The following is a 19,896-nucleotide window of genomic DNA, read 5'->3' as shown; positions in this document are numbered from 1 at the left end:
GAGCATATGAATAGGACTATTCAAGAGAAGGTCCGTACTATGCTATCTCATGTTACATTACCTCATGGATTTTGGGTAGAGGCTGTTATAACAACCGTTCACTTGATAAATTGGTCACTGAACAAGTCTTTGGGGGGGAGAGTCCCTCAAGAAGTGTAATTGGGCAAGCCACCTTCATATGCATACTTGAGAGTGTTTGGCTTTTGCAGATCTTAATGAAAGAGACTTTGTATGTGATATTTGCACATGCTCCCCAAATATGCAATGATTACAATTATCAAAATCTAATTACCTCAAAAACAACAAATAACCCAAATGAGAAAAAACTTTCATTTCAATTTGACTCATGTGCCCCAACCGACTACGCCACAAAGACGCACTTCGTTGCTCGATTATGGTGACAACATGATCACATACACTAGATACAACTTTCATTCCAATTTGACTCATGTGCCCCAACCGACTATGCCACAAAGACACACTTTGCTGCTCGGTTATGGTAACAACATGATCACGCACACTAGATACATGTAATCGATACAGAGTGTCACTCTTAGAGTCTTTAGCAACAATCCTAGATCCCTTACATATCTTCCATTTGCTATCCCCAAAAGTGATGTGATAGCCTTCATCATCTAGCTGCCCTATGCTTATCAAGCTCTTCTTGAGTTGGGGTACATGCCTCACATTATGCAAGGAGAACACTAAACCATGTTAAGATGCCAACTGTACGCTGTCAATCCCTGCAATGTCCATGCATAGTTGTCCCCTAAGTAGACAACACCGTCACTACCACTATAGTCGACAAACCATTCATGATGTGGTGTTACATGAAATGAAGCACTTGAATCAAGAATCCAAGGGTACATGTCATCATCAGAATCTAGAATCAATGAATGTGTACTAAAAGAAAAAACAAAGAGTACATCATTACCATTGTCACTCTCATGACTGACTACATTGACTTCCTCTATCTTCGCATTGCTCTTCTTTGCATGTTGGCTATTCATTTTCTCATCCTAGCTATCATCGATGCCTTTGCCCTTGCTCTTCTATTTCTTCCACTTAAAGCAATCCCACTTCAAATGCCCTTTCTTACCACAACAATGGCACTCTACATTTTTCCCACAAGACCTGGTGTGTGCTTTGTTTTCCAAATTACCCTTCTGCTAGGATCTGCCTCTAGTATGCAATGCATTCAAAGACTTGTTTGCTCAAATGTACAGGCATGGTTGTACCTTCCTTCGTGTTAAGGTCCATCAATTTTTTCAACCAATAAACCTTGCTTGCTGCACTTTTTTTAGCATATAACTCCTCAGATCTTTGCTACATATCATAAGCAGATTTTAATTTCTCTCTCTTAAAGAGTGAAGTGTTTGACACTGAAAGCTCTATGGTAAAGTATGCAAGCTCATCTAACTCATCCTACTCATCTTGGTCCGTTGTTGTTGCTTTTATGCCTTTCTCTTAATGGGCTTCACCTCTTTCTTCTGCACCCAGACATTATAGCACTGTTTCTACCATATAGCAAAGTTGTGTGCACCCTCAAGCTTCTTAATGTGCAAAAGATTACTGCTATCACAGCTCCCAGCCATGATTTAATGCCCAAAAGTGACCCAAAAGTCAACAAATGTAGCCTGACCGTCACATAAATGACCAAGATGCAAAGCAAGTACTAATCCACAATGGAAAAACGAGTAATTGCAGAAATTTCAGATCTGCAAAGCAATTTTCAGAGTAATAAAATGTGTGCTACAACATATCACAAGTAATTAGAGTTTTGCCACGGGCTAATACATCAATTTCATGAGAAAGCCCCAAAATTTTAGCTGCAATTTCTTGCCTGAATGCATCCACGAGCGCAAATTTGACTCATACAATCAAAAGCCCCAAAATTTCTCTTCTCAAACTACCCAATTTACATCAAACATAACTCCCAAGTAGATTCCACAATCCAATTTTGCCAAAATTTCATTTTGCAAAAGCATCAAACTCGTCCAGGGTCCAATGTGCTCAATTTGCATAGAAATTGCATTGCAATACATACTAAGACCAAATTTGACACAAATTTTGCAAAAGCCCCAAATTGTGCAAGGTCCAATGTGCAAAAATACACAAAATATTACCTGTCCCACTGCAATTTCCACAAATACAGGAAAAGCCTCAATTTCTAAGACCCGAATGTGGGCAAATTCCACAATTTTACTCAGCTGAGCAAAATCTTCAAGCATATGCCAAAAGCCCCAATTTCTCGGAGTAAGTGCATGCACAATCCCTCAAATTTGTCAAATTGTGCTTACATGCACATGACAGCCCGTCAAAGTTTACCGAGGATAAACCTTTGAAAAAAAATTTGAATTTTTGCCACAAAAAAAAGGTTCATTGGTTGACAGCTACTGCTAAGCAACCTGCGTCGACCTAGGAGCTACCACGATGCTGCTGCCTAACAGTTGGGCATGTGCACTAACTTGCAGACCTACGACTTGTTTAACGCCTAACATGAGAAGTGCCTGTAAATGTGTAACATAGACACATACAAAAAAAGAGAATAAGTTTGGGGAAAAAAACCTCTCGTATCAAGAGTAAAAAGTGCCTCAATGTCCTACTGATCACCAACACTCCTCTATGAGCGTAGGCGTGAGTCAAACCCAACAAAGCCCCGTAGAGTGAAAAGTAATCAAAAGTACAAGGATCATATGCCACCAAAGAAGATCAAATTTAAAGCATTGCGAAATGCTTCAAATTTGTCACAAGGAAGAGCTTTGGTGAAGATGTCTGCCACATTACCGGTGGTAGGACAATAAACAAGGCTGATATCACCTGCATGTAGCCTCTCTCAAACAAAGTGATAATGTATCTCAATGTGTTTTATGCGGGCATGAAACACTGGGTTCTATGCCACTGCAATGGCTCTAATACCAAATGTGAGAAGAGGAGAGAATCGAAGCTCACCTGAGAGTGCAGTAGACAGTGTGGAGTGAAGCAGGACACCCAATGCAATAGACTGAAAGAGTGTGATCTGAAAGTAGAAAGTGCAACCCTTAAACCTTAGGGTTGTAAGGGGTGTTCACACCCGAACATGATTAGTATCCGTAAATGTGTAACATAGGCACATACGAAAAAAGAGAGTAAATCTGGGAAAATAACCTCTCGTATCGAGAGTAAAAAGTGCCCCAGTGTCCTGCTAATCACGGACACTCCTCTATAAGGGTAGACGTGAGTGAAACCCAACAAGAGCAGCAATAGAGAGTACAGAGTATGAGATGCATGATGTGTGGATACAATGAGTCGTGTACCTCTTTTAGGTTTTTTAGACAAATATATGTAGAGTACAAGTACTAAGGGTGCATTCATACCCGAGCACGTATAAAAGGCACGATGGCCTTTTACTCCCAACAAGTACTACCCAACAAGTCATGAGGCACAAATAAAGCTGTAGAGTGAGACAGCTATGAAAGATACTACACATAGGCAAGCTCCATTGATCTTTTGATGCCTAATGTGAAAAAAAAATAGGTGCATTTAGCCAAACTAGAGGCAAAGATATACCAATTGCTTTTGAGGTCGACAAGAGGGCATGGGAGATGTTTCAAGAAAGACAATGGGATACCCTAATCATAGCACCAAAGGCACAGTATAGCTATGCGCAAGGGCCCCACCCATCTTGCAATTCATACTTAAAGATAGGGAAGGTGATAGAGGCAAATCATAGATTGCAAGCATGGGATTATGCATGCATGTGGGATTATTGCTCCTTTGTTAAGGCATATTTTTAATCCAGCCATGTGTAAGGGCCTTTCAACAAGTTGGGCGGAGGATACCATTGTACTACTCTTTAAAAGTGCCGGTCTGATGATACCGAAGAACTATGGAACGATCATAATTGGTCACTACTAGGTCAAGATACATGGCTGCTTTTTAGAACACGAGCTCAATGCATGGGCAAAGAAGCATGGGTATACAGCGTGGGGGCAAGCAAGGTTCAAGGGCAGTTTCACTGCCCTTGATCATATATTGAACCTCAAAGCTTATTATAGAGGAGGGCAAGACACATGGGCAGTTTCACTGCCCTTGATCATATATTGAACCTCAAAGCTTATTATAGAGGAGGGCAAGACACATGGAAAGAGGATGATTGTTGCTTCGCGCATTTCTGCAAAGCAGTTGATACATTGCCTCATGCCAAGCTCATGCAATGCAGCACCTCAAAGGATCTACAATGGGGGATTTATGCATATGCATTGGTGACGAGGATACATGCTCCAAGTGGGCTTTCCGAAATGATGGACAATACCATCCGATGAAGTGGGGATGTCCACTTTCATCTACTCTATTTGGTGTTTTTGAAGATGAGCTCTCAGATTTTGTGGATAGATTAAGGGGGTCAAGTGCGAACTTGGCTAACATATTGATACCCATTCAAAGAGAGCAACTTCTCAGGAACAAGACAAAGACAACGCCAAAGCCAATGAGCCAACAAGTTTTTACTAATTTCTTCAGTGTGAGCTCCAAAGCCAGCTCACCAAACACTATCACTACAGTGGCATCGCCACAACATCCATGAGACAAAGGGGTCATAACAAACCAAGCAGCTCCACTCCGTAGAGTATTTCTAGAGAGTCCTATTGATCAAGCTGGGATCCTATAAGTCAGGTGAAGGATCATCCAAAGAGCTAGCTCCAAAGCCAGCTCACCAGACACTATCACTACAGTGGCATCGCCACAACATCCATGAGACAAAGGGGTCATAACAAACCAAGCAGCTCCACTCCGTAGAGTATTTCTAGAGAGTCCTATTAATCAAACTGGGATCCTCCAAGTCAACTGAAGGATCATCCAAAGAGCATTTAAACTCCAAAAAAGTTTGGCATTGGAGCAACAACATGACGCACTACAAAGGAAAGGACTTCGAATGTAACTTATTCAAGAATAATATGACCTAAGTTTTGTCTGACTTTGATAAGCCAATGGTGGTGAACTCAGCAAGTAGACACTTATATTAGGCCTTTCTTAATGGAGAACTTTTGGATCGTATAGCCAAGATTGATCTGTCGAATTTGATCTCTTGCTGCACAGTAGTCAATAAGATGAATATAATTATCAAATCCTCTTTCTTCACAACACATACACATGCACACCTAATTACACGGGCAATAACAGCAAGCAATCACACAGCAACAAGTTCATTCACATCTCAAAGCACCAATTTTTGGGCATTCTGTGAGCTTATTCAAAAACGAGTGACATGCATTGCATATGAAAAAGGAATTTGATTCAGCACTTCCATAGCTAGTTCGATGGCTTATGATAAATAGTAGAGCTTGGCATAGACACTACGAGTTTAAGAAACAAGCATGTGAAAGCAGGGTGAGGGTTACCTGCCCAACATATAATCACTAGTTGGCAACAGAATACGGCTGTTAGCACAGTCATACACCCATTGAGGTTGAACATAATCCCTGGATAGAAATCTATGACCTTGAACAGGCCTGTCAACAATCTGAACACAAGATCGTCAGACTCAGCACACCAGGAAAAAGCAGCTGAAGACATCTGGTGTAAGGAGAGAGGATGCAGAGTAAAGAAATCACCTGGTGTGTGATATCATCATCACTTTCCTTATAAGGTGATCCATTCCCATCCCAAGAAGCTATACCTCCAAATGCACGAATGACAAAAAGCAAGGACTCCCTTGGAACCTGTGAAAGAAACTCAATTAAAGTTAACAACTTCGGAAAATCATCACTATTTTACCACCACAACTAATAGGCAAACATGCACCTCTCTGCCAAGGAAAATTTTGCAATCCTTGAAAAGATTTTTACATTGCCGGGTGTCCTCATCTTCATCTTCCTCAGTTTCATCAGTTACACCTGTTATTGCTGGATCTGTTATATTGTCCTTTGAAGCAGATCCACTCTCCTTCATAACAGATGAAAGTCGATGCTGCAGTGAAGCCAGCCTTGCTTGTGATTCTGCAAGCCTCACTTCCATCTTCTCTACATCAGCCTCCTTAACCTCTGGTTCGATATCCACCATTGGCATCTCTACATCCCTATTCTTCCGAGATTCTTCGATTCCTTTTCCAAAATCTCTCATCACAGCAAACAATTCTGCAAACAAATCAACTAATCAACTAATAATACCATGTTGCTGAAATTTTTTAATAATGATACAGCCACACATTGAAAAATATGAAAACCAATCTAAATGACAGACCTTGCTGAGATTTGAAGGTTAATTATTTACCATTCAGAACACAGTACACAGAGCAGGCATATATTAATTTACAGAACATGCTCCGTATTGTGAGAGAAAGAAGGTGCTTTCAGCAACATGCATCATATGCCATTGGATCATTGGCCATCTTTGACCATTTTTCAACATTATCCAGCCATTTAATTAATTTTCAGAATTAAATAATCTTGAAATTTAATTTCCGCCCTTTTTACCCTGCCCAAAATTAAATGTGCCCATCCATCATTAAATTGGCTGGGCCATTTGCAACATAGAGTGGTCTCCGACCTCTACTGGCCTTCGACTGACATTAATTAATTAATTATTGCTAGTCCCTAATACCACCACTGATACTTATTGGCCAAATAACTATCCTAGAACACCAACTAACCCCCAAAGCCCAACTAGCATAACTTATCACAACTTTTACCTTTCACACCCACTGCATCCTTGGTGTCCTTGGCCGTTACCATGAAATAACTACTATGTGCATCACGTGCTAAACAACCTTGTACATTTGATTAATAACTTAATCAAATGTTATCGGCAAGACTAAAGCATCTTAAAATTTCACTTCCGCGTGATGACAAAAGGCATCTTGCCCAAGACCCAAGAATGGATGGGGGTCTACTACCGAGTCACCGATGTTCACACATGCGAAACAAAGCTCCAAATCTGTCTCACCATAGGAGGGCAAGAGATGAACAGATGAATCAGTGTCTCATCATAGGTAGTGCAAACGATAGAATGGCACCATGAGATCTTGGGGGCATATAGAGCATCCCCAATAGGAAGACCACCGATAAGCAGCCTCCATACTAAAACTTTCCCCTAATAAAGAATCTTGGATTCCCACAATTACTCCAAGAATAATGGGATTAGAGGACTTCTACTTCAAAGTACAATCCCCAAGGCAAATACAAACTTGATCGTATTAGTGTGACCTTGGGATACTTGTTCTTATTCTTCCAACACTCACTCTACGTGCTGAAATTTGTTCGCTCAAGTTCACAAACACCCAAGACCTAATTTCTGTGGCTGGCTTGTATTTTACTATCGGCCAATTGTAGGTTATCACTTTTTGTCTTCAAAGAAGGGGACATGGCCACATATATACACTTGTAGCTGCAGAATAATTAATTGTAAGTGCACTCTATCATTGTTAGTCTCTCATAGTGGATTCCCACTTCTATGTTCTGGGATTAAAATTTGCTTGCATTGTCTCTCTTAATTATTTCACCTACTAAAATATTGCATCTCTAACAAAAGCCACATCCTTTTGGTTGTAAATCGATCTGACCTCTAATGATGTGGCATGCACACTTGAGATGGCCTTCAGTGTCTACGTAATTAAAACAGGTTGATAGGAAACTAGCCCCACCTGCCCTAGTTTAGAAACCGTTCCTGGGTGCACTTTTCAAATTCCTTGAGTGCTCAATCTTATGACATCACAGATTTGCAAACAAACTTTTAGCACAATAATTGTGTGTGTCTGCCAAGACACTCAGCCGTATTAGCCATGTTATAAAGCAACTGAGCAGCAGTGCAGGGTTACAGAACAAATTATGATATTGTGTCTTATTATTAAGATAAGTCAAATTCTTTGAGACCTCATGCCAAAGTCTATTTCAGTCTATTTTTCTTTCATGACTTAAAGTGAAAATTTGATTCAAAACTGGGTCTGAGGTGGATTGCAAAGACCTTGGAGTGCTTCAACACCGTAGTTATCTTCAGTAAGAGCTGTTGCTATGACATAGCACATAATAATGCCTTGTCTTTATGTGCTAGCTACATGCATATCATGATTTTTCCCAACTCCATTTCTGTATTTCCCTATTTCAGAGAAGGTAAGCTTACCTGCAGCTTCTGCTTCAAGTTGTGGATCCAAAATAGGGGGATATTTCATACCCAAGGAATGATAAAGTTTGAAGTTGACAAATCCCAGAAGAGTCTGAATCAAGGATAAAAGGTAACCACCATCTTTAGTTTCACTACATGTGAGTTAGAAGAGCAAAATACAATTTGAGATCTGTACAAACAGTTGTTATTCACTTGGAAAGTTGTCAAAATCCAATTGGACAGACCGAGTAGCCAAGACTCCAGTATACCTCATAAAATTCCACAAATGTAAGCATCACTCGAATATCCACATCATCAGGGATCACTTGGCTCAGCACATGAGGAGTAAGCCACGTTATCTTTTGCCCAGCAACTTCTGCCTTTTGTAATTAACGGGGAAAAAAAAGGAAGAGAAAGCTCCATGAGCCAGGATTTTAAAGTAAAAATCTCTGCTGCATGAACACCGCATAAATCACCAGCTCAAACAACTCACTTGGTAATATATTCCTTTTACTGAAATAAACGTTTTGCGCAAGGCATGCGTTCGAGCAATGTATGCTTGCCATTCAAGACTCAATCTAGGTCATGGCAATATCAACCAAAGAAAGGGATCGCAAAAACCCCCCCAAAACAAAAAACAAAAAAAAGGGTCAGTACCTCATTCCTTATGCACATTAACTAGCACTTGTGACAGCCTTAACCGATTGCCTAATATATATTGATTGCACAAGCTCAAAGTATCTATGATGTTCTTAGATTACCACTAGCCTCGTTAAAAAGTATATTAGCTATTTGGACCCCTCTGGACCTCAATTAATTCTTAGTAAGCTGACAGGTTCTTGTTGTATGGGAATAAGGCTGTTTACACACCAAGTGACCGATGGCCAATCCCCGCCAAGAGTGTGGGCATGCACTTTTTGAAATTGGGCACAGACATGGACGGAGTAGCTTTACACACCAAATGGACATAGTTTGCAAAAAAATAAAAATAATAAACTTATAATTTTTTGATCAGTTGCAAATGCAAAAAGTGCACCCTTGTCCGCCACTTTACAAAGTGGGTAGGGGACACTCCCTGTTCAAAAGTGGGCAGGGAGTTCACCCGTTTACCAAGTAAACAACAGGTCATGGCCTCTCCAATGTGTAAAGGATAGCGGATACCCAACCTTTAAATAAGTGTTTTGATTGGTCAAAGCTTACAAAGTGGGCATCCATCATTTGGTGCGTAACCAGTCCAATATCAACAAAGCTTATTGTGATTGACTAAACCTTAAGTGCCTCCAACTGCATACGCTATTGATTATTGTTTTACTAATGCTTTGCATTTTATATACAAAAGTTTTACAACCAAATTCCTAAAAGCACATTTTTGCAGTCTTTTTTATATATTAGAATAGGAGAGAAGTACTGTTGTTGCGTAAGTACATCACTAATTTAGATGACTACCCATGAAGTCATGTAATTTCCAGTTTCTTGAAGCGCTTCTATGGAGTATACTCAGTTGCTTGTAAGTGCAATCAAACTGAAAACATATATGGATAATGATTATATTTGCACTGTCACAGCACCTCATTTGAAACTTGGCAATAAAAAGTAACTCAAACTTTGTATCAAAACTTGGGAATAAGTATCTCACTGAGCAAGCAAAGCTAAAAAACTGTTATAGGCAGAGGCTTTGGTTTTAAACAATGACAAAACCAGTACAAGTATGTAGAATACCTGCGACAATTGTTCACAATGTCTGTAGAGATTTTGTAAGATGCCTCTGCAGGGAAAGTTGCAAACAAATGTAACATTGTCAAGGGATCATCTAGATCACGAAGGGCATCAATGAAGGAGGGATACCTGAAAAGAGGGAAACAAGATGGTAGGACACAAAAAGAACTTACACAGCAATTCCTAGAGAATATTGAGCAATCTTCAAGCATGGCTTAAGACAGAGCTCATTTTTAACCAAACCACACTGAATATCACTACTTAGAAAGGGAATCAAAAGACTTTTGTGCTTGAAAAGAAACCATGCTGCCATTTAAGATACTAATATTGAATTCATCAAGAAGCTCATTGTAAGCAAGCTGGAACTCTACTATGCTCACATTCATCTAGCTTTCCTTCTCAGACATCTGATGCAGCACTATACCAAATGCTCCCCTCACCCATCAGTCCAGAGGCTACTCAGGCCAGAGTTCAAGCCAATGTTCAGCCACAAGCATGAGTAGGAACATAGCATTGGCACTATATCTAGTCTTTCATGGCTGAGGCATTTCAGATTAAGCTTAATCAGATCTGTTTCATGGGAAACTGAAGAGGACCATAAATATGGGATATGGTCCACAAGCCTGACTTTAAAAACATAAGATCCACCAACATTGCTTGCCACCATAATGCCACCCAGTTATGCAACACATTCCAATGTGGCTTTTGTGTTAATATATGGTAAACCACAGGCAATTAGAGAGCATGAAATCACTACATGTACATTTAAACAGTAGATAGTAAAGGGCTTCCTTGCTTTATCATAAAGATTCTACCTTTCCTTTACTAGATGATCAAGGGAGTATCCAGGTTTACTTCTCTCCAGCCTAACTGCCAAGCTTGAATTCTTCTTTGCACGGGCTTTCTTTATCTTCTTCTCAAATGCCTTGATTTGCCTGCACAAAACATTTGACTGTAATGAGAGCTAAATATGTTTAACTGGAGTTGAAGTTACGCAAAAAGTTTAGTTTGATTGCAAGTTCCTAAGGCTCAACATGCAAATATTCCCAGAATATCCCAACTTCTATGCATGCAGTTAAAAACTGAAACCTAGCCTAGAAAACATGAGAAACTTGATATACCTGCTTGTTTCCAACAATGGTTCATGAGCAAGGAAATTGATGTCCTTGACATGATAATAAGTCTTATTATGTCCTTCAAACTTCTTTTTGGGCTCTCGAGGATGTATTCCTTTCAATATACACAACCGCCTACAGAAAATCATAAAAGTTCGGTAAGATGTAAGCACTCAATCCTTTTGCTTCTAGAGGTCGGTTACTTTCCTGTGCAAAAATTCAACTTGTGCATTCTGAAGCCCAAATTGCACGGCAGCACAGCCACAGACACAAATTCAAACATGCACTTGACAAGAAAATGTAGGTGACAGCACTGGGCAAGAAAATGTATGTGGCAGGTAGAAGAACCCCAGACAGAGAGATCCCTAGAAAAAACCTTTTAAGACAGCCACAGTCACAAGCAGTAGTCATACCTAAACTCTGGAAGTTTAATTTGGAGTCGATTCAGTGCCTTATTTCTTGTTGTATATTTGGCAACATTCCCCTCTTTTTTCTTTCCCTGCAAGTCCAGACAAAAATGCAGAAAAACCTTTAGAAACAGCCGAGTGAGCCAACTATTCTCTTCCCTCAAAGTCCCACAAATAACCAAATCCTGGGACAACTAATGTGAGAAAAATAGACTGCAAAAACAGCATTGATTCAACAGTCTTGAACTGAACAAATAGTATACCCTGGGCATTGAAGAAATTTGTAAGAGGGGATGTCTTTAATTAAGGGATATCCCATTGTCAAGCATGTACCATATGAGCTTTTCTTCCTTGTGCAAGATTAGAGTTCCCACTGAAGTCGAAATCATAAAGACACAAGTCATGCATAAACATGGAATTGTAACTGAGTTCATCTAAGTTTTTCAGCTCTGCATCCCCTCATTCACCTACTTTTGTTTTCTGTCAAAAGCAGTTTCACGGGTGAAAGAATTGTGTAAGTCTCCAAAATTTATTTCTGGACTGTTTCTGACATCAAACAATATGATTTTGCATGAGACGTGTTTGTTTGTGGGTATGGTGACCTGGCGCTCTTGTATTGTCCAATACACATCGATTGTGTGGCGTGCCATAAAGCGTAATTCTGACCAGTAGACTGCCTGCTATTTGCTGGATGCATTGGTTAAAGTGACACCGTGATCCATCCCAAAGCCATCAACTTCATCATTTAGCTGGCGCAATGCCCTCCATGCCAAGGCAAAGCTGTCCAGCTGGCATGGTTTCACACAATATATGCATCCTCATTTGCTCACAATACCATCACCAAGGCACTGTTGGTTTTTTCTTCACCAAAACAGAATGCCACAAAATAGTATTTGTCAAGCAAAGAAATCTACTACGCAAGCTCAGGTGATCTAGTATGGATCAAGCCTTTCTACTCCAATTTTCTGAAAAAGGAGGTGATTAGCAACAAGGTATCATTAATTAGCACCAAAGCTGACTACAGCAAGCAATAATGTAACCAATGTGACTCCAAGGAATTTGGAAGTAGAGCATCACCCATAGGAAAGTTGAATTTGATTTAGGATTGCCCCTTTGGACTCATATAACAGGTATCTTTGGCTATATAAGACAATACAGCTTGTACATGAGCCTTACACGCTTTATGATCTCTCTCTCAAGTCTGATCCTAGATTGTCTCTTTCTGTTAGCAGTCATGACTCTTCCCGTATCCATCTCCTGGTTGTAAGCCGGAGTCTAAGACATAAGGATGTTTGGAGCTTTGGCACCAATCATGTCCATCATATTTTTCCATCCCCAAAATGTCTGCTTCTGGCTTCCTCTCAGGCAATGTTCCCCCTATCTTTTAGGGTTCTTGCAGCTGGTTCACACTTTTATACATCTGGGTGGTACCTTTTTGAGGGAAGATGGACTTCCTACCAGCTTGACTACCAACCATCTAGGCGGCACCTTTTCCAGGGCAAGTAGACTGTAGACATCACTTTCTTTGGGCCTGTAAGCCACTTCCTGCCCACTTTTCTTGCACCCCTTTTGGGATCCCAAGCCATTGACCTGACCTCTAGGGCTGATGAAACCAGCCTTCCTTCTCTAAAAGAGAAGGTAATAACCTGACTAAGCACTAATTATAGCAAGCATCAAATTCACATACACTGAAAACACAAATTTTATCACTTAATCTTGGACAATTCACACCCATCTGGCCCAAAAAACTAGCACCCCTTGCAGTATTTATTTATCTTGTATTGCAATTGAAAGAAGTACATTGAGATTGCCCCAATCCCCTTGCTTTCCAATGCCCCTTTCTGTCATAAATGACCAACAAGCCTTTTTTTCAGTTTGCCCCTTAGTTCACCCTATGGATTGGTCTTCAATTCACCCTTGACTTGTCAAATTCAGCCCCAAATCTAACTGGAATGGGCTGACCTCTTGGAAACACTGAAATCACAAAATGCCAACAACTATTCCAAGCAATAGGTCTTGAAGCTTCAAGACCAGGACCTCATGTGGCTACTAAACCCTAACTGCTGCTGTGAATTAGGGTTTACAACAGTAAATACTTCTATTGTCCACCAAATCTTGGACAATTGACACCCATTTTGTTAGAGTGAAGCAACGCGGAAGCAAATGACCAAGACAAAGAGTGAACAGAGAAGAAGAAAGAAAGAATAAAGTTATATTAACGTCTACAAAAGGCCAAGTTGGCCTATGAGACCAAAAGGTGTGACATTAAAAGTGATATTTAATGTCACATTAAGGTCATAAATATGGAATGTGACATTAAAAGTGACATTTAATGTGACATTAAGGTAAATCTAGGGGAACCTGCACGAGAATGACCGTCCGGGCTCTTGGGCGCCCGAACGGGGTTAAGGGGAGCCTAGAGAGTAAGAGAGTCCAAGAATAGTAGGACTCCAGAGAAGTGGACGGCTGGCAAAGGAATACGGATGAGAGGGGCCAGCACTTATCTAGGCGTGGTTGGGAGGAGAAGAATCACTCGTGCTCAGTGGTTTCATGGTTTTCTCTCTGTCTTTACGAAGACATCTTACGGCGGACCATCCGCAAACAGATGGGCAAACTGAAAGGGTTAACCAAATTCTTGAAGATATGCTTAGGGCATATGTAAGTAAAAGGCAAACTAATTGGGAAGAGTATTTACCGATAGCAGAGTTTGCATATAACAGTGCCAAGCACTCTTCCACTGGATATAGTCCATTTATGTTAATGTATGGGTTTCAGCCCAGAGCTCCTTTTGCAGTAGGTCTGCATAAGGAAAAGGTTCGGGAAGCTAAAGACTTTTTGGAGGATATGAATAGTATGTTAAAATTTGCTCAAGAAAATATTAAAAAAGCTCAAAATCGAGCTAGAGCATATGCAGATCCTCACCAAAGAGACATCTCCTTTGAAGAAGGAGAATTGGTCTATCTTAAGGTGCCTGAACAAACTAAAACTATGAAAAAGAGACAATGTCCAAAGCTTTCACCAAGGTATTGTGGTCCTTTCATAATACTTAAAAGGGTGGGAGAATTGGCTTACAAGCTCCAACTACCTGCTGGTAGTAAAATACATCCAGTTTTTCATGTAAGTAAATTAAGGAAGAAGCTGGGTGATTTGGATAATTTAATCTTAAATGATGATATTGAGGAGCTATTCAATGACCAATCTAATCCACATGAACCAGAAAAAATATTAAATGTTCGTAATAGACGAACAAGGAACACTATTTATCAGGAATGTTTGGTTAAGTGGAAAGATTGTTCAGAAGAAAGCTCAACATGGGAGCGAGTAAGTACTCTAAAGAAAAGGTTTCCCGATTTACAGTTAGATCTTCCAAGTATCGTTTTCGAGGACGAAACCGATTCTTAAGAGGAAGGAAATGTGACATTAATGTGACATTAAAAGTGATATTTAATGTCACATTAAGGTCATAAATATGGAATGTGACATTAAAAGTGACATTTAATGTGACATTAAGGTAAATCTAGGGGAACCTGCACGAGAATGACCGTCCGGGCTCTTGGGTGCCCGAACGGGGTTAAGGGGAGCCTAGAGAGTAAGAGAGTCCAAGAATAGTAGGACTCCAGAGAAGTGGACGGCTAGCAAAGGAATACGGATGAAAGGGGCCAGCACTTATCTAGGCGTGGTTGGGAGGAGAAGAATCACTCGTGCTCAGTGGTTTCATGGTTTTCTCTCTATCTTTACGAAGACATCTTACAAAAGGTTACATACAAAATGTCTGGGAAGTTTTCCAAGTCCCAGTAAAGCTACTATCTAGTGTTATGGTGAACTAGGTGAGTAGGTACAAAATGGTATACAGACTCGATACAATCTAGATGCACTTCAAGTGCAGTGTGGAACTACTCATGGATGCAAAGAGAATATCTGTGAATGTCTCCACCTCGAAGATCTCAATCTCCGTCAGCCCAGAGAGCACTCTCCACAGTCTACAACTTGAAATCTGTGAAAACCAACTAACCAAGACTGCTAGAATCAGGGCCTATAAATAGGCTGGGAAAAACACAAAAAACCATGCAGGTCAGCAATGCAGCGGACTGCCTGCCATGTGTAACCCGCCTATCCAACCTACCACATGTCATCTGCCCTATTGTCTATGCTCCTGCCATGTGGAATGTCTGCTGAAAACTGCACCTGCACCTGCCTGTCCAGGGAATGTCACTCTCTAACACGAAATACATTGAGATTGCCCCAATCCCCTTGCTTTCCAATGCCCCTTTCTGTCATAAAGCCCTTTTTTCAATTTGCCCCTTAATTCACCCTATGGATTGGTCTTCAATTCACCCTTGGCTTGTCAAATTTAGCCCCAAATCTAGCTGGAATGGGCTGACCTCTTGGAAATGCTGAAATCACAAAATGCTAACAACTATTCCTAGCAGCAGGTCTTCAATCTTCAAGGACGGGACCTCATGTGGCTGCTAAACCCTAATTGCTGATGTAAATTAGGGTTTACAACAGTAAATACTTCTATTGTCCACCAAATATCACTGCAAATGGCTTAGATTTGCCGAGATACTTTGGGAAAAGGCTAGAGAATGTGAAAGAATGCTGAGGAGAGAGAAATTTCAGAGATCTGTCACAAAAATGGGTTGGAATATGTTGTTGCCTTGTAGTGAATGGATGATTAACTATAGCCCAACCCCTATTACAAGTGGGTGCAGCAATGGAAGCGTAGAAGACTACTGTAATAGACTGCACAACACAAGAGAAAAGAGAAAATAGAAGAAAACAAAAGAACACTGCAAAGGGTGAACTCAAAAATATGCTCAAGAAATGGAATCCATATACCAAACACGATATAGTCGCATACAATACTGACTAGCTGCATGGGCATTACCACCGGCTCCCTCTCTTCAACAAGACCTACACTAGAATCTACTAGTGATTAATGAATGACTATGTGGGAGGGAATCCGAATATATAGCACAAAAGTATGCCATAAATATGATCTGGTCGGCCAATAATAAATGCCAAGATCACCATAATAATGACACACAAAAAATGCCTAAAATAGCTATAATGTCTAGCCCACTAAACCACATGTCCAAACTCACTCATGAGCTGACTAAACTGCTAGCACCCTCTCAGATCATGGGTGATCTGATACAATACAATGATACAATGACCAACTCCCTCTCTTCAACAAGACCTACACTAGAATCTACTAGTGATGAATGAATGACTATGTAGGAGGGAATCTAAATATATAGCACAAAAGTGGCCGTGAGTAAATGCCAAAATCACCATAATAATGACACATAAAAATGCCTAAAATAACTATAATGTCTAGCCCACTAAACCACATGTCCAAACTCACTCATGAGTTAACAAAATTGCTAGCACCCTCTCAAATCATGGGTGATCCACTGATCTGATACAATACGATGATACAATGATAAGGACTCATCATACTCTATACACATAAAACAAAAACCACCATAATAGGACCATGGATACCCAAGTATTGGGTGATCAAGCCACCACCAAGGAGCCACAAAAAAAACCTAATGTCCATGTCAATTGTACTGGAACCAAAAAGTAGAGAAGAACTATAACAACTCTCTATGCCTCCATAGCATACATGACCATCTTGTGAAAAATGCCTCTAAGCATATGTAAAGATGAATTCCCCACCTTTATCCAGATTGTCAAAGTGCCCTTCATGTGAGCTCGGACTAGGCGCCATCCTTCTTTCTGTCAAAAACAAACCATCATGAATCTGAATGTCAACCCTAGCTCCAGGATTTCAAAACCTATCAGACTTCAATTTATGTGAAAGGAAAGTCCCTCTCTAGATCCTTTGAACCTATATATGTGTATAGATGAGGCTCACTAGCCCCTACTCACCACCCTCTCACAATCCCTCTGGCACTAAGAGAGTTGTGAGAGATGACCACATCACATGTACCAGAAAGTAGCAAAGAGGGGCAGGCTAGCAGCCAAGCCCTTCCCTTGATCTGAAGAAGACCACCCCTTCCGCCCCTTGATCTTTGTCTTCGCGAAAGGATTCGAATCAGAGTCGAAGGAGGAGAATGACTCGATGGATGAGTGTGTATCATGCTTCTTCTTCTTCTCCTTCTTCCTCCAAGCCAGTAACTCCTTACAATCCTTACACAAGTAGCCCTTCTTACCACAATGATAGCACTAGGCCTTTAACTTATTTCCGCCACTCCTCTTTAACACCGCAAATGCCTCATTGAAGGCACCATACTAAGAAATTATCCTACAAGAGGTGACTATAGAAATTCCTCTTTAGAGATACGACAAAGAAGAGCAAAATATGTACAAGCATCATCGGAATCCCATGTAAGCACAGCTTCTTCGTTGTTGGGCTTGGTTCCAATCATCTTAAAGAGAAGTGAGAGGCTAAGGTCGCTCAATAGCTCCGAAAATCATGTACCAAAATCCCATATAAGTACAGCTACCTCGTCGTTGGTCTTGGTTCCAATCATCTTAAAGAGGAGTCAAAGACTAAGGGCACTCAATAGCTCCAAAAGCCATGTACCAAAATCACTTTTCCACAAGCCATGCTTTCATTACAGCACTCCAAGTTGAGTAATCATGGTGTTAGGCGTTTTCATGAAAACTCTATCCACTTTAAACAAGTTAGAAAACTTTCCCTAGTCAATTATGTCAATGTGCATTGGCATGGCTCAAGAGCTTTAGCAAGCACAAGAATAATTTTGGAATATGGTGGTCACAATCTAAAAGGCATTGAATGTTGGACAACAAGTGAATTTTAAGGGGATGGTTCTAGCAGAGATATATACAGACATCTCGAATGAAGTTGAGTACGAGTGTGTACCCAAAGACATTAGTCATTGTGTTTTGAAAAATAATCACAATAGAAAATGGCTTGTGATGTTTGTTTGAAGAGAAACATTGGAAAAATGGCATGAGGAAATAAGTGGTGTCAAAAGGTTTAGCTTTTAGAAAAGCTAAGGCTATTGAGCTTTAGCTTTAAAATAAAGAAAAAGTGAAAATGCAGGCAATGAGGGATATATATAAGGCTGATCGCTCTGAGTTGGAAGAGAGGGGAAAGGGAAAGGGAAAAGGCGGCCGAGGGGGGGGCCGTTGGTTGTATACATGTATAGTTGAGGAGTAGTTCATGTTCAAAGTCAGAGACAGAGAGAGAATTGAAGTAACTGTGTAGAGCAATGTGCTCTCTCTCTCACTTTCATTATCCATTCTCACACATAACTAAAGTGAATGGTACAACCTAAGGTCTCAATGACCATTCACACCAAAGACAGCTAAGTCCTAAAACACCGACTTATTCAATGTCAGCATAGTGTGGTACAACTAGACATCCTAAGTGTCGGGTACAGTCATAATTGAAGACAAATAGATGAGCTTGAAGTCTAACACTCCCCCTCAAGCTCGAGACAACATCTGGACACCAAGCAACTGTCTAAAAACACTAAACTTATCTTTACCCAGAGACTTGGTAAAGATATCTGCAACCTGCTCATCAGTCTTCACATTCATGAGATCAACTCTCCCTGCAAGAACCATCTCTCTGATGAAGTGGTAGTATACCTCTATGTGTTTTGTCCTGGCATGGTATACTGGATTCATAGCCAGGAGTACAGTACTCAGATTATCACATAACAAGGTCACTAGAGCATCCACCTGTATATCCAAATCAGCCATAAGCTTGAGCAACTATGCAATCTCACATGCTGCCAATGCAGCACCCCTGTACTCTGCCTCAGTACTCGATAAAGCAACCGTAGCTTCTTGCTGTTCCAACTGATCATGCTGCTACCAAACCCGAAAGCATATCCACTAGTAGATCTACGATCATATGAGCATCCTGCCCAATCTGCATCCGTATATCCAATCACTTTCAAGGGCTTATCTCTGACATAGAACAGCCCATAATCTATAGTGAACTTAACATATCTCATAATGCGTCTAGCTGCATCCAAATGCGGCTTTCTGGGCTTCTGCATAAATTGGCTTATGAGCCCTACAACATAGCTCGAAACGGGCCTAGTGATGATCAAGTAAATCAGACTGCCAACCATCTGTCTATACATAGTCACATCATCTACTTCAGCCCCAGTGCTCATGTCTAGCTTAACATTCTGATCAAGAGGTGTATCCAATGGTTTGCATTCAGCCATGCCATACTTCTTTAGCATTTCCATGGCATAGTGCTTCTGCATCAGCCATAAATCATTTTCAGCTGGAACTACTTCAATGCCCAAGAAATACTTCAATTCTGCTAGGTCCTTCATGTCAAATTCAGATTTCAACATCTTCATTACATGTTGTATGCCCAAGTCATCATCACCACTAATTATCAAATCATCAACATATATGACCAGTACTACCAAGCCACTGTCAATCTTTTTCGTAAATACGCTGTGATCAGCCCTACCAACAGCAAATCCCAAGCTCTGCAAGTAGTTACTGATCCTTGCATGCCATGCTCTCAAAGCCTGCTTCAGCCCATACAATGCATTTTTCAGCCTGATACGTAATGCTAAAAATCAAGGTGTACATACCCTTCCGGCTAAACCATA

The 19,896-nt window shown here is 40.5% G+C and overlaps 1 protein-coding gene across 1 annotated transcript in view; it reads right to left on the bottom strand.

Moving 5' to 3' along the window:
• The window catches only part of LOC148010778 (pescadillo-like protein), a 73,742-nt gene that overhangs the window by 43,827 nt on the left and 10,019 nt on the right, over positions 1-19,896 (bottom strand). Inside the window, exons 2-11 of the mRNA XM_087671321.1 lie at positions 11,321-11,406; positions 10,914-11,042; positions 10,608-10,727; positions 9,796-9,921; positions 8,570-8,654; positions 8,346-8,456; positions 8,095-8,188; positions 5,782-6,113; positions 5,592-5,699; positions 5,379-5,500 (exon numbers count right to left, since the gene is read on the bottom strand). Of these exons, the coding sequence (XP_087527447.1) occupies positions 5,379-5,500; positions 5,592-5,699; positions 5,782-6,113; positions 8,095-8,188; positions 8,346-8,456; positions 8,570-8,654; positions 9,796-9,921; positions 10,608-10,727; positions 10,914-11,042; positions 11,321-11,406 (1,313 nt within the window). The remainder of the gene's footprint in view (positions 1-5,378; positions 5,501-5,591; positions 5,700-5,781; positions 6,114-8,094; positions 8,189-8,345; positions 8,457-8,569; positions 8,655-9,795; positions 9,922-10,607; positions 10,728-10,913; positions 11,043-11,320; positions 11,407-19,896) is intronic.

The sequence above is a fragment of the Lygodium microphyllum genome, chromosome 29, assembly GCF_053477565.2.
Source record: "Lygodium microphyllum isolate KBCC chromosome 29, Lygodium_microphyllum_v1.1.10, whole genome shotgun sequence".
NCBI lineage: Eukaryota > Viridiplantae > Streptophyta > Polypodiopsida > Schizaeales > Lygodiaceae > Lygodium > Lygodium microphyllum.
Note: the sequence above shows the minus strand (reverse complement) of the source record. Positions and strands in the feature narration are given on the sequence as shown.